The sequence below is a fragment of the Danio rerio genome, chromosome 24, assembly GCF_049306965.1.
Source record: "Danio rerio strain Tuebingen ecotype United States chromosome 24, GRCz12tu, whole genome shotgun sequence".
NCBI classification, from domain to species: Eukaryota; Metazoa; Chordata; class Actinopteri; order Cypriniformes; family Danionidae; genus Danio; species Danio rerio.
In genome coordinates, this window is record NC_133199.1 from 44,967,501 (window position 1) to 44,984,018 (window position 16,518).

The window sequence follows — 16,518 nt, forward strand, 5'->3', positions numbered from 1 at the left end:
ACACCTAAAATAAAGTCATCAAGTCAGTGGTCATACAGCTATGGTTATAGTTTATTTGTTATTACCTGTCATAGCAGTTAAAGTCATTGAGCCTGTACCCATAGAACTATGACTCTAGTTTAGGTGTTATTAACTGTCGTAGCAGTTAAGTCAGTGCTCATATAGTTATGGTTATAGTTTAGTTGTTATTACATGTCATAGCAGTTAATGTGATTGAGCTAGTACTCATACAGTTATAACTCTAACTGCTATGACAGGTAATGACACCTAAAATAAAGTCCTCAAGTCAATGCAAATTTAGTTATGGTTATAGTTTAGTTGTTATAGCCTCTTGCAGTTAAGGTCATCGAGCTAGAACTCATACAGTTATAACTATAGTTAAGTTGTTATTACCTGTCATAGAAGTTAAAGTCATCAAGCCAGAGCTCAAACAGTTATGTATATAATTTAGTTATTACCCATCATTGCAGTTAAAGTCATCGAGTTAGAGCTCAAACAATTCTAACTGTAGTGTAGTTGTTATTACCTGTCATAGCAGTTGAAGTTGTCGAGCCGGTGCTCATATAATTCTAATTATAGTCATAGTCTAGGTGTTATTACCTGTCGTAGCAGTTGAAGTCGTCGAGCCAGCAGCCCTTCTTGACGAGCTGGATGGAGCCGGAGTTGTTCCTCCAGGAGGCGTAGCAGTGCGAGCGTTTGTCTTTCTCTCCTTCACATCGCTCCACACCGCTACGGTTCGTCTTCTCCACCTCCCAGTTAACGTTATAGTACAAACACTCCCGCGTCTCCACCTCGCCATGACTGGGGTCTGTAAACAAACACACACATCGTTAGACACCAGAACCACTATATTAAAATAAGACATTTTTTCAGATGTTAGTATCACTATTGTTAGATTTTAGGATACCTATAGTCTAGTGCGCACCAAAACAGTGACAAAATTCATTACATAAAGCTTGTAGTTTGTCCTTTCCACATAAATGGATCAACGGTTTTATTCACATCAGCTCATACTTCAGTTTATCATCAAAACTCCTGACCAATCAAATTAATGTATCTGACATGCCCCGCCCCCTTCTCATTAGCTGTTTATTTAATGCACTTGTGCTCAAAAACTCACTGGCAGAGCAAAACAAAATGCTATTGGCTGCTTTTTTTAAAGGGGGAGGAGCTACACTATGTCCTGCCCTCTCTTCATGTTTCAACTAAGAATGCGTTTCTTTATCAATCTACTCTATCCATCTATCGATCAATCTGTTTATTCATATATTTAATCATTTATTTATAGCTTTATAGGGGAATTGATCAACTAAACTGGCCGTAGTGTACGAGTGTGAATCAGTGTGTATGGGTGTTTCCCAGTACTGGGTTGCAGCTGGAAGGACATCCATGGTATAAAACATATGCTGGAATAGTTGGCGGTTCATTGCACTGTGGTTACCCTGATGAATAAGTGACTAAGCTGAAGGAAACTGAATGAATGAGTGAAAGGTTGTGGTGGTGTTTAAGCCCCAAACAGCCTCTTTTTAATTAGAACCCCTCATATAAGCCGTCAGATGAATCCAGCACTGAATGAAGCCGTGCAAGCAGACTCACGCTGACACACAGCAGACATAAAGAGAGACGCGTTCACACATTCCTTCAGGGACGCCGCCTGACATTTTCCTGCTTTTAATTAAACAATGACAGTAATTGTTTCCTCATTAGAGTGTAATTGATGAGGTTTATAAGAGGCCGAGAGGAGAGGCTGTCAACAAACAGCACAGAAAGAGCAGCGATCAGTCACCGGCGTTACACACACACACACACACAAATACACAAAAACAAAAACACTCACAAGTACACACACACACAAATTCCAGCACACAATCATACAAAACTACAAACACAAACACACACACACACACAAACTTATATATACAAACTTATGTATAAATACAAGCACACAAAAAGATACACATATGCACACACAAGCACACACACACACAGCCAAATTCAAGCACAAAAAATACACACAGAAGTACAAATTCACACAAACTCACAAACTCAAACACACAAATGCACAGACAAGCACAAACACACACACACAAACACAAGCACACAAACTCAGACATACAAAAACACTCATTTACAGACACCCACACTCAAGCGTGCACACACACACAAACTAACACACACACTCAAACTTACACACGCATACCAACATAAGTGCAAAAAGCGCACACACAAATACAAGCACACAAAAAGATACACACAAACGCACACACAAGCACAAACTAACACACACACACACACACACACACACACTCCCAAAGTCAAAAACAAAAAAATACACACAGAAGCACAAATTCACAGACAAACACTCAAGCACACACACACGCAAACCAACACGTGCATAAAGCACACACACACACACACACACACACACACACACAACTTCAAGCAAACAAACACACAAATGCAAACACAAGCACAGACTAATACAAACACAAAAACACACACAATTGCTCTATATGCACACACAAGCACAAAAACAAACACACACTCACAAACTTAAGCACAATAGCACACACAGACAAATACAAATGCACACAAACACCAATATAAACAAACACAAGCTCTACATGTAAACACTGCATGAAACTGGGCAATAGGCAATATTCACTGCAATATTCTAATAAAGTTTTATGATAATATTTTGTGTTATCACATTTCACTACAGAAAATCTATTTTTATCAGCTTCAAAAACACCTATTTGTTTAATAATCATAATAAAATAAACAGAAAACTGATATTTTAAAGATTCAACTGCATCTTCAGTCTAAAAAGGTAAACATTTAGACTTTAAAGCACAATGAATGACTGTAAACTGGACTCTCATTGGCTATAGTTATCTTCCTCTCTCTGATACGGATATTACATGTACTATTAATGCAATATATGAAGAGTTTAGATGCTAAAACCTCTAAATGGCGTCTGAAATTTTCCTCTAAAATGAGCATTTTTCATCAGGCTCCTGTGAAGAATAAGAATAAGTCCCTTTCCTGGTCTTTAAAGTGAAATATCTCAACATCAACAAAAAAACGCTGAGAAAAATTAAACAAAATTCAGACGGCACTCTGAACTCTGCATACGTAATTTTTCAAGATTTTGTTCAGGCCTAAATGTGGTTCTGTAAAGAGTGAAAAGCCAATCAAATGAATCCTGAAAATCAGAGAGTCTGGATCTCATTTAACCCGATCCACACACACACACATCACCAAAACCACATCCACAACATACCAGACCAGATCCGATGAGAAGCAGATGAGGAAACCACTAAACACACACTGAACAGCAGAAGGAGTGTGTGCAGCATGAGTGAACAAACCACCAAAACACCACAACTGACAAACACAATCAGCGCTGATTAGAATAATGGCACTAGACTTGCTGATAATGTGCTAATTGTCATTTTAACAGTGTTATATCTTCAATAAAACAAACTAAACGATTAGTGTTGAGGATCAAAAACACTGACGGTGTGATGAAGACTAGTAGAATGCAGAAAAAAATCAACACACAATCATTAAAATGACGAAAGCAGAAATCATCCCTGCATGGCTTTATTTTTATCAGATATGAACGTCTGGTAATATTAAATAAGCTATGAACACTGTGCTCATATATAGTAAATAAATAGAGCTTTATATTATTCATCATTTATTTACATTTACAGTACTGTAGTGTTTTCCACCATTCTATAGTAAAGTAACTGAATTGATCTGTTGTGGTGATTCTACAGTTGCTATGGTAACACAACTACTATAGCAATTGATATGTTGTGGTGATTCTACAGTTGCTATGGTAACAATAATAGTAATCTGTTGAGGTGATTCTACAGTTGCTATAGTAGCAGAATAACTATAGTAATTAATCTGTTGTGGTGATTCTAAAGTTGCTATGGTAACAACCACTACAGTAACTGATCTGTTGTGGTGATTCTGCAGTTGCTATGGTAACACTACTATAGTAACTGATCTGTTGTGGTGATTCTACAGTTGCTATGGTAACACTACTATAGTAATTGGTCTGTTGGGGTGACTACAGCTGCTATGGTAACACAACTACAGTATTTGATCTGTTGAGGTGATTCTACAGTTGCTATGGTAACAACTACTATAGTAACTGGTCTGTTGTGGTGATTCTACAGTTGCTATGGTAACAACAACAACAACAGTAATTGATCTGTTGTGGTGATTCTACGGTTGCCATGGCAACACCACAACAAAAAGAGTAACATAAGCAAATTACTAAATACTGAAGTTTTCTACAATTATAGAATATATTATACTACATTACACCGAAACTAGTATAAATATAATTATACAAACACATAAATATCAATATGATCTCCGAAAAAAATAATAAAAAGGCATGTCAAACTATTAAATAGACTACAATGTTTACCTAATGGTATTAAAAAAATATTGGTACTTGTTAAACCATATATAATTTTCAGTAAAACATGGATATTGCCGATTCATTAAAACAAACAGTTCGAACTTTAATATTAATATGACAATACAGAAAACTAAAAAAATATTGTGATGAACATCATGCCATATCATATTACCAATTAGGGCTGCAACAACTAATCTACGAAATCTATGATTATCGATAATGAAAATCGTTGTAAGATTAGATGGGCTGCTCGCATAATTTCTGCCTCAGTTTCAAAAAAGCAATATTTGTTGTTTATTTATTTATATTTCAACAAACTCTGCTGCTTAATGTCTTATTGTCAGCATGTTCATCATGTGATTTTATCAGGAGTGCAACACTTGTTTTGCTTTTTGCTTATTTATATATCGAATATTAAGAGACGTTTTACTGTTCAAAACAAACTTTGTTTTTCATTTAAGTTTAAAAATATCAAAATGAAAAATCATTCAACTCTGTTTGTGGCTTTTTCATTTTTTTAAGTTTACTTTTATACATCAACAATAGCCTAATTTACAGTTACTATAGTTATAATAAGCAAAATGTCCAATAAAAGAACGCTATTTATCAGATTAACTGGAAAAGTAATCACCCAATAAATCCAATATGAAATTAATTGTTAGGTGCAGCCCTATTCACACTAATATAAAAGTACAACAAACATTCAAAATGACTTGCAAGCAACTTAGAATCTAAATTAGGGCTGTACAATATATGGTTTCAGCATGGATATGGCAATGTGATCATTCACTATAGTCACATCGCAGGAGATGCAATGTTGAGTCTGTATTATACTTTGGATGTGATTTTGAGGCCTGTGACTATATTATGGGGTGACGCAGTGGCACAATAGGGGTAGTGCTGTCGCCTCACAGCAAGGTGACTAGTTCGAGTCTCAGATGGGTCAGTTGGCATTTCTGTGTAGAGTTTGCATGTTCTCTCCGCATTCGCGTGGGTTTCCTCCAGTTGCTCTGGTTTCCCCTACTAGTCCAAAGGCATGCGGTACAGGTGAATTGGGTAAGCTAAATTGTCCATAGTGTATGAGTGTGAATGACAGTGTATGAGTGTTCCCAAGTGATGGGTTGCAGCTGGAAGGGAATCCGCTGCTTAAATAACATATGCTGGATAAGTTGGCGGTTCATTCCGCTGTAGCGACCCCTGATTAATGAAGGGACTAAGCCGATAAGAAAATGAATGAATGACTATATTTTTTAAAGCATTAAGGCGTAAGAAACTGTACCACTTGTAACTATAATCAGGGCTTGACATTAACTTTTTTGATCACCAGCCACGGTGGCTAGTAGATTTCCAACTACTTTACATTATTAGCCACTTGCCATTTTCACTAGCCACAATTTTATTGCTTCGAAAATATATTTTGTATTAATAAATGTGACTTTGACATGCTAAAATGACTTGATTTAGATGTTGTGTTGTCCACATGCCTTCTCATTTATTGCACTGTTTGTGTGTGTTGTGTGTGAGCTTGCTCACCGTGCATGAGCAAATGGGTTGTGTCGCATTTAGGGTTGTAACGGTATGAATTTTTTACGGTATGATAATCGTCTAAAACAATACCACGGTTTGACGGTTTCGCGGTATACGGTATGTTACAAATGTTACAAAATAATAGAACAGTGAAGCAAATTTGACTTTTTCCAAATAATATATTTTTAGTTACTATAAACAACACCACTTACAATGAACAAATAAAAAAATAAGAAAATAATAAATAGTGTCAAAGTCCAAATAAAGTCCAAATAAACATGGTGCAAATCCTCAGTAAAAAATAGATATAAATATTTACTATACTATAAATAGTTACATAACGAAACTAGATTCAATATGGAACATCCTTAGGTTTTATGTGCCAGCATGGATATGGTTGTCTATCGATATGGATTTGGATATGGTTGCCTGCAATGCAGACAAACAGCTGCACCTTCATTTGCGTCTTTTGAAAACAGCAAGAGCAGCAGTTCGTCTTTGCTGTGTCACTGTTTTGTCATGTTTCTGTGCTGCTGTGCATGCAAAAGTACTTAGTATGAGAATTATTTCATGCAAAACTTTTTTTTTGCGTTTTATTTAGCCGCGCATAAATGTATGCCTATCTCTCATTCCGTGTTGTTCAAAAAGCTTGGTCCACAAACAAAAGCGAAACCTATGCTTATTGGTTGTGATATAGCGAGTTTGAACCAATCTGGGCATGGAGGAGGGACAATGCATCAATGTATCATGTCTGATTTGTCCGGAGACACAGTGACGAGCGTTTCTTTGTCAAATCAGCGTTGTCAAATGTTGATGACGTAATCGCACTGATTCCGGAGCCTCTGAAAGTCCGAATGTTATGTGATACAGCACTGGAAAGCTGAGATTCTCTTCTTTATGCCAATCTTTGAATTGTATGAATCGGATCAGCGGATCAAAAGTTATTAAACATTTAAGAGCAATACTTATTTTTAGCCGCGGGCGGCTGTCTCGGTCTTTAAGGGTTAAAACCGTTGATATGCAATTGTTCATGGTATGATAATCGTGCACGTTCAAATCGTGGTAAACCGTCATACCGGTATATTGTTACAACCCTAGTCGCATTGCAATTGGTTTTTATTTTACATGATTTTTTTAGGGCTCAAAATTAAGGATTTACTAAGTTTATCTTTGACCACACCAAAAATAAATAAATAAATAATTATTTCTTATCCACACATTTTAAAAGGGTCAAAACAAGCAAAATATATAGCTTTATGCACTTTTTATTCAACAAAACTTTTATTATTTTTTTAAATGGGCATTTAAAAAGATCTATTGTCATGTATCTAAAATATGCACAGTGATCTGTCCTGGCTAAAGGTCCCAGATCAGCAGTTACTACACATAAATGGGGAGTTCATCTAATATTAAAGCAATGTCATTGCAAAGGATGATAAACTATATTAACAAAACAACTAAGCAAAAGAAAGCAGGTAAAAACGGTAACACTTTACAATAAGGGTCATTAGTTAATGCATTTACTAACATGAACTAATCATGAACAACACTTTTACAACATTTATTAATCATAATTGAACATTTACTAATGTATCATTAACATCCAAGTTCGTGCTTGTTCACAAAAGTTAATGCACCATGAGTTAACATGAACTAACAATGAACTACTGTACAGTATTTTTATTAATTAACAGTAACTAACATGAACAAATACAGTAGTAAATGTATTGTTCATTGTTTGTTCATGTTAGTAAATTCATTAATTAACATTAACTAATGAACCTTATTGTAAAGTGTGACCGTAAAAACATACCACGAGTGACAATGAAAGGATGACCACGTGCCTGAAAATAACTCAAACGAAAGCAGTGACTGCTGCTGCTGCTTACAAAAGGTTTGCTGCTCACACGAGCATCGCTTTTTCAAAGAGAACCGATCGCAGCATTTGCGCTTCCTCTACACACGGTTGTTTGGCGCAAGTAAACAGGAGCGCGCGTGCACACTTTTTTAACAGTAGTCATCCTTTCATAAGGTATTCACCTGCTTTTGCTCACGCGAACAGTTATTCTTTTCAGTCGTGCTGCTTCTCAATTCTAAGATCTCATTTGCACGCATATTGGGCCATGCTTATTGTCAAACCCTGCTTAAAGAAAACTACAATGTCAAAATCATTTCCAACCTGCCAAAGTGGCTAGTGGGAGCGGCTGTCCAACATGTCTAAAGCTGAAATCTACCCGCATTTGGCGGGTGTTAATGTGAAACCCTGACTAAAATACGGTTAAACTCTTTATTTATTGAACTCTATATGTTTTATTGTGTTTATATATGCTTGTAGATTGTTTATTTTATCTTATGCAGACGCACTCCCCTACAGAATCATCATAATCAGTCTAAAATGATAAATTTTCCCAAGTAGAGATATTTTAGACATGTGGTAAAATATTATTTACAAAAGTATAATCGCAGAATAACAAAATATGACAATGTTTATTTATTCCAATATGGTGCAGCCCTAATCTCAATATCCACCTCATCAGAATAGTTTTACAGACCCAAACTGCAGTAATACATCACATTTACAAAACAATGACGCACCAATATTAAAGATGAAATGATTCCCTTGTTTCTCCGACACACAAAGTGGATGATTTAATCCTTAATAGAGTGCAACTGAGGCTTGATATGTTCAGAAAGATCTCCATAATGCTCTATTTACACATAAAGAACGACTCGACATTCACAAACAAATGAGATAAAAACACAGAGCAGCTCTTTATTAAAAAATAATAGTAAAGGCATTTTATTAGTCCTCAGGGAAAGAGAGAAAGAAACACCAGCTGTGTTCAAGGAAAAAAAGTGCACTGAGCTTTTTTACTAGACGGCATGAAAAAGCCTAATTTCAGCCAATCAGCTGTATTTTCTACAGCAGGAGAAGAAACCCGGCGGCGAAAATCTTATTTGTGCAAAATAAACTCCCACAGAGAGCTGAAAATAAACGGCTGGCAGTCGAACACACACCAACTACATGAGGAGACGCTTCATAACACTGATCCAGAAATGAGCATCAGTGTGTGTGTCTGTCTGTACACACACACACACACACCACTTCTGTCTACAGTTCAGTGAAAGGTGAAGGTAAAACACACACACACACACAGACAGAGCATTCCTCATCTGATAAATAAGAGTTCAATGCTGTTGTAAATCTAGAACTTCAATCTGTACATCTCTGAACGATTGCCACGGGTCAAACACACAATGTTGCATCGGTTTATTTAAAAGTAGAAGCAAATCATTTGTGCACCTCAAAGCGACACTGAATCATTTACTTCCTGAATGAATCTGATTCAGTCAATTATGCATTTGAATAAATGATTCAGTGAATCGCTTATTAAGACCTGCTGGTGGTATTACCATCATATTTATTAACCCATTCCAGCCTTAAACATAAACACACTCCACTAACTATTGTCACCAAATTCAAATCCCCCAAAATATTTAGATCTGCTCAAATATTTAACCGACACACACACACACACAAGCCGAACACACACACACACACACACACACACAATGAGAGCTTTAATCTTCATTCCTCACGGTTTAACAATACACTCATTCATCAGTCGCTCAGATTTGCCTCAGAAGTTAATGAGCAGCATCTGTCTTCAGTGTTTTCAGATGAATAACACACTGCTCTGTACTGGCCCTCGATGACTCCATTAACACATCCCATTAACACATTACACACAGCGGACCGGGCTCTCCAGCGCTCCCCTTCACTCCAGAATAAAACACTGAAACCTTTCGACACAGAATCAGCAACAGCATAGTCATCATGCAGAGGAGAAAAACACTTTAACTGCGAGTAAATCATGAGTGAAATACACACTACATTATTAAGATGATTAAAAGGTACACATTTTAGCGCAATAGCATTTTTGGGGGCCTGAAAAAAAAAAGCTTCCGTTCTTAGCATGTCATTCTGCACATGGACATTTATTATGTTATATATATATATTACGTAAGTAGTGCTTAGAATTGTATTATTAGTGTTAACATTACAACTATAGCTATTACAATAACTACTACAACTGCAACAACTGCTACAACTAGAAACAACAACAACATCTATAAGTACTACAACTACAACAACAACAACAACTGCTACAACAACTAAGTACTACAACTACTACTACAACAACAACTACTACTAAAACTACATGTATTACAACTACTGCTTTAACTGCAACAACTACTACAAGTATTACAACTACCACAACTGCTACTACACCAACTATTTTTACTATAAGTATTACAACTACTACAAAAAACTACTAAAATTGCATGTATTACAATTACTACAACTGCTAAACCAACTATAATTGCAACGATTACAACTGCAACAACTACTACTACAAATACAAGTATTACGACTACTACAATGACTACTACTACTACTAATACAAGTATTACAACTACTAAAACTACATGTATTACAACTACTACAACTGTTAAAACAACAACTACTGCAACTATAAATATTATAACTACTACAACTGCTACTACAATAACTACAACTGCAACAACTAATACTACAACTACAAGTATTAAGACTACTACAACAGCTACTTTGACTATAATTATTACAACTACAACAACAAAAATTACAACTAAAACTGCATGTATTACAATTACTACAACTGCTAAACATACTATAACTGCAACGATTAAAACTGCAACTACTACTACTACTACAAGTACTACAACTAGTGCAACTATAAATATTACAACTACTACAACTGCAACAACTGCTACTATAACTGCAACTACTACTACAACTATAAATTTTACAACTACTACAACAACTACTAAAACTACATGTATTACAACAACTACAACTGTTAAAACAACTACTACAACTACAAATATTACAACTACTACAACTATAAATGTTACAACTACTACCATAACTACAACAACTACTACTACAAGTATTACAACTACTACAACAATTACTAAAACTACATGTATTACAACAAGTACAATTGTTAAAACAACTACTGCAACTATAAATCTTACAACTACTACAACTACTACTACTATAACTACAACTGCAACAACTAATACTACAACTTCAAGTATTACAACTATTACAACTGCTACAACAATAAATATTACAACTGCTACAAATGCTACTATAACAACAACTACTACTACAACAGCTAATATTACAATTACTACAACTATTCAATTCATCTTTGTATAGCGCTTTTAGAATGTGGATTGTGTCAAGGCAGCTTCACATAGAAGATTATAGCGAATTGAAAGTGTCAGTTCAGTTTTCAGTGTTTCATTTCAATTCAGTTTAGATTAGTTCAGTTCAGTGTGTTTTAATATTCACTGCTGAGAGTCCAAACACTGAAGAGTAATCCATCAATGTGCAGCTCTACAAGTCCCGAACTATGCAAGCCAGTGGCGAGAAAAAAAACTTCACCAATTGGCGAAAGTGAAGGAAAACAAAAACCTTGAGAGAAACCAGGCTCAGTTGGGCACGATCATTTCTCATTTGGCTAAACTACTACATGTACTACTGCAAATACTACAACAACAACTGCAAGTATTACAACTACTACTACAACAACAACAACTACTATAAAAAAGCAACAACTACCACTATAACGACTAGATAACCAATTAAGAACGATTTTCATTTTATTAATGATTATTACTCCAGAATGAGAGTACATAGTTCCTCTAGACATATCAGCCTAGAAAATAACTTGCATCAGTCTTAGAACACAATGCAACTACAGAAGAGTCCGGCTTTAAATAGTAAAATTACCTTAGAATTTTTTTTAGCAAGATGCTAATGGTCTAATCTGATTGAAATGATTTAGCAAAATCTATGCTAAACTAAGCTAAAAGTGCTTTTACCAAACTTTTATATCAGCTGAATGAATTTAGAAATAGTAAAACTCAAATGCAAATCATTTACATAATCAGTTCACTGTTAATCTTAATGAATGCATTCCTAATTAGAATAATTGATTCAACCATTAAACTAAAAATGAATCCAACCAGCCTGTCGAGTTCTTAATGGGAGAAAAAATATTGCATATTTCAATGCTTCTGGATTCTCTCACAAATTGGTTATGTTGCATGTAATTTTCACTAATCAAAGAGCCACTACCAATACATGTGTTTAAATTTACATTTGCGCTAACTGATGTTGTCAAAAGAACTGGTGCTAAGTTGATTCAAATAATTATAATAATAATAATAATAATAATAAATAGCGCTGTGCAATTAATCAAAAATCCGATTTCGATTTCGGCTTCAAACGATTATGAAAAAGCATCAATCTAGATAAAAGATTATTGCACGCGCACACGGCCAGAATCATGCGGCCGGTCAGCATTTGGTCTCATTCGCACACTGAAGCAGGAATTATACTCATGCCTGGCGCCGAATCACGCACCTCGCAAAACGGACAAGGCGCAGACATCTAAAGTCAACTTAATGTGAGCGCTTTAATGGTCAAATAGTTGTCAAAACGCAGTGTTTAGTGATTATTCATATTAACCCTCATTTGTGTAATAAACAAACGAGTTAAGGATCAAAAGACACGCGAAGGGAAACCATTGAAGAGACAGCGCACGATGTTGTTTTTATCATTAATCAAACAAAACGAGAAAATCCCTCACTGCTCTTGACTGAAGGATTTTTGTAGCTAAAGTGTTTTTCTTACAGCGAAGATGCTTAATGTTTCATATTTTTATTCTATTGTATTTATTTCTCTTTCCTTTGCAGGGAGGAAAATAACTAAATGTATACATTGAAGTTTGAATTACTAGCTCTCCTGAATATTAGCAAACCTTTTCCTGCCCAATTTCTGTTTAATGGAAAGTTTTTTTTTACTTATTTCTGAACATAACAGTTTTGATAAATCATTTCTGATTACTGATTTCTTTTATCTTTGCTATGATGACAGTACATAATATTTTTCTAGATATTTTTCTAAATACAAGCATTCAGATTAAAGTGCATTTCATAATTTCAAAGGCTTAATAAGGGTAATTAAGCAGTTCATTGTACAACAGTAGTTTCTTCAGCAGACAATCAAAAAATATATTGCTTAAAAGGGCTAATAATATTCACCCTAAAATGGGTTTCAAAATATTTAAACTGCTTTTATTCTAGCTAAAATAAAACAAATAAGCCTAGTAGAATAAATATTATAGGAAATACGGTTAAAATTCCTTGCTCTGTTAAAAATCCTTTGGGAAATATTTATTTAAAAAAAAAAAACAATATCTCAGGAGCGCTTATAATTTTGACTTCAACAGTAATCGTTTTGAATAATCGTGATTACAATTATGACCAAAATAATCGTGATTATGATTTTTCCCAAAATCGAGCAGCCCTAATAATTAAGTTATGCCTGCTAGGTTTTCACATAGTTTTTTTTCCAGGCGCAATAAAACATTGGAAACATTGGTATCTTGAAAAACATATATGTATGTAGCCTAAATGAATGTCAATCAAACTTCTTTATTTAGTAAATGTGTGTATTTATTTTTATTGGTAAATAATATATTTTCTATTTGGGCCACTTCGGGCTACCAATAGCTGAAGAGCGTCTGCACAAAAGGCTACCAGGGATTTTGTAATTTTGCGAGCCCTGGAGAGCTATAAAATGAGTCTATTTCCAAAAAAAAGTGAAGTGTCCCTTTAAAGTAGTTATTAAAGGAGTGTCTGGCCTCTGTTTTATGACTCTGACATTTCACTGCTCCGGAATGCCGGATCTCACAGCAGGATGGAGGCACTTTCAGGTCAAGGATGATTCCTTCCCTGGTCGTATTAAACCAGGATAATATCAGGGAAGACAGAAGTCGCTCGTCATCTAGATAATTACTCATAATATGCTGGATTCGCCCTCACAGATGTCCTGCAATTCATCTACAATTAAAGTCTTCATGAACAGGAAGTTGGCGACATACTGTGTGGAGTTTGCATGTTCTCCCCGTGTTGGCGTGGGTTTCCTCCGGTTTCCCCCACAGCCCAAACACATGAGCTATATGAAAAGTTTTGAAAGGATAGTTAAGAGGGAAATAGCGCAAAAGACTCAGTGTTCTAGATCCCTTTCAGTTTGCATATAGGCCTGTGAGGGGGGTGGACGAGGCAGTAGGGACTCTGCTGCACTTAGTTCTTAAGCATATTGATAAGCCTAAAACATTGGCCAAGTTACTTTTTATTGACTTCGTCTGCATTCAATACCATTCAGCCACATATTTTAGTTGAGAAGTTTATTAATGAATTTGAGTTGGATCGAATGCTTGTAGGTTGGATATTAGACTTTCTTGTTCAGAGGACACAGAGAGTTAAAGGGCCATGAAACCCCCTCGTTTCAGCAGTGTGTTTTCACACCTCTACGTTGGAAAAAGTCAGAAAAGTGGGCGTGTCCAGCTCTGTTTAGGGGGGAGTGTTGGAGGAAGAAAAGAGGGATGGTGTGAGAGTGTCTATTTGGGCACGCTGAGTTTCAGAGTCAAAACACACAACCACAGCGGACAATGTGACTGTGTTTACATGAACATCTGTAGTCGAATTATTTGCCAAATTATTAAATGGTGGACTTTAACTGCAGTTTGGCTCTTTCATTCAGGGAATTCATTCATGTCCCTCGCGACAAACGTGATATTTGATTTGAGGCGCTGCTCTAAGTGTGTATTTTTCATGCAATGTTTGATACCGCACGGCGAATGAGAGAGAAAAAACCCTCCGCATTTCCCGGAAACTTAGATGCACACGGCAGGTAGCGTCAGAAAGCCGCGTGTGTTATTCTGGTCACAAAATCCAACACGAGGTTATAGTTTGGTTGTAACTGTTAGTGCTAACTTGTTTACACTCGGTGCAATAGTTTGTTTGATACGAATAAAATACAAACTGAATAAACAGAGCACTGGTCGCTCACTTACCAAATCTGTAGAGACAGGACAATCACCAGCAACTAGAGCCGCGTCTTTATTTAGGGGAGACTACAAGTGAATCCGGATCTCAGCGTTTGCAGATGAGAACAGCTCTCAGGTAAACAATAATCCTCCTCGGACACGTAAGTTATTGTTGTCGAGCGTCGCGTACACTGTTAATCCACACGTGACTCCAGCTGCGCACTCACAGAGAGAAAATGAAAACAAAACTTCACTGCAGCAAACTATAAAAGCAACACTTCACGCTTGTTTCGCCAACACAACGTGGCGTCTCTGTCGTCTAAACACTGTGACAGTAATGAATATTAATGAAGTTGCACAATAGAGCGCGCTGATTGGTTTGAACCAAGCTTTACTCATGCATTAACGCATCACACTGTAAGACGTAATAAGACTCACTCTGGCACAGACGTCCAGTCTGCACGCTGGAATACACGCTATTATCTCATGACCGTGACGCAGCTTCAAAAATTCGTTTCAAACCGGAAGTACGAATTTGCTTGAAACAACGCAAAAACAACCAATTTACACTTGTTAGTGAGATATAGGTGTCCTAATAGTGTTTTTAGCAGTGTGGGACACATATACCACTGTCAACAGCTCAACACATGTGTTCTGGTGTTTCGTGACCCTTTAAGGTAAATAATTGTTTCTCTGAATGGTTGGTATCATCTACGGGGTCACCTCAAGGTTGTGTCCTTCCTCCTGTACTATTTATTTTGTACAAAAAGTTTTAGGAGTATTTTTAGTAATAGGTACATTTTAAAATTTACTGACGATTCTGTAATTGTTAGTTTGTTAAGTGAGGAAGACTCCACGCACGGTCCTGTAATAATTATTTTTCCAGCTGGAGTCAGGAGGCTTTCTTACAAGTGAATGTTCTTAAGACTAAAGAGATGACCATTGATTTTAATCGTAAGAGGAGACTGATTGAGGGTAAACAAACTAGTATTAATGTAGAGGATGTTGAGAGTGTTGATCAGTATAGGTATTTGGGATCTGTTTTAAATAATAAATTGTCCTTTTCTGCTGATACTAATATGTTGTGTAAGAAGGGGCAACAAAGATTATACTGTTTACAGAAATTGACATCTTTTGGTATAGATAAATCACTCATGTGCATGTTTTACAGTTCATACATTCAGTCACTGTTATCCTTTTCTTTGCTTTGTTGGTTCAATTCTCTAAGTGGGAAAAATAAGAGTTGTTTGGAGAAAATTGTGAACCTAAGAGGAAAAATAACAGGGTGAAAACAGACGACCATGGCTCAGTTATACCACAGACAAGTTTTGAGTAAAGCTCAGAGTATTCTGTCAGATGAGTCCCATCCTATGCACCACGAGTTTTATCTTCTTCCTTCTGGTATTCGATACAGGACTCCTATTAGTAAAACAAATGGTTTTAAACTTTCATTCATCCCCTCAGCTGTAAAGTTTTTAAATTTAGGGTAGCATTTGTATTGTATGATGTACTTTGTGTATTATGTGTGACATGCTTGTAAGCTGCAACCAAATTGCCTTTAGGAAATGAATAAAGACTGACTGACTGACTAAGTGT

At 36.0% G+C, this 16,518-nt stretch overlaps 1 protein-coding gene across 1 annotated transcript in view; it reads right to left on the minus strand.

Annotated features, from left to right (window-relative positions):
- The window catches only part of acvr2ba (activin A receptor type 2Ba), a 56,775-nt gene that overhangs the window by 14,532 nt on the left and 25,725 nt on the right, over positions 1-16,518 (minus strand). The window contains 1 exon segment of the mRNA NM_131210.3: positions 601-808. Within this exon segment, the coding sequence (NP_571285.1) occupies positions 601-808 (208 nt within the window).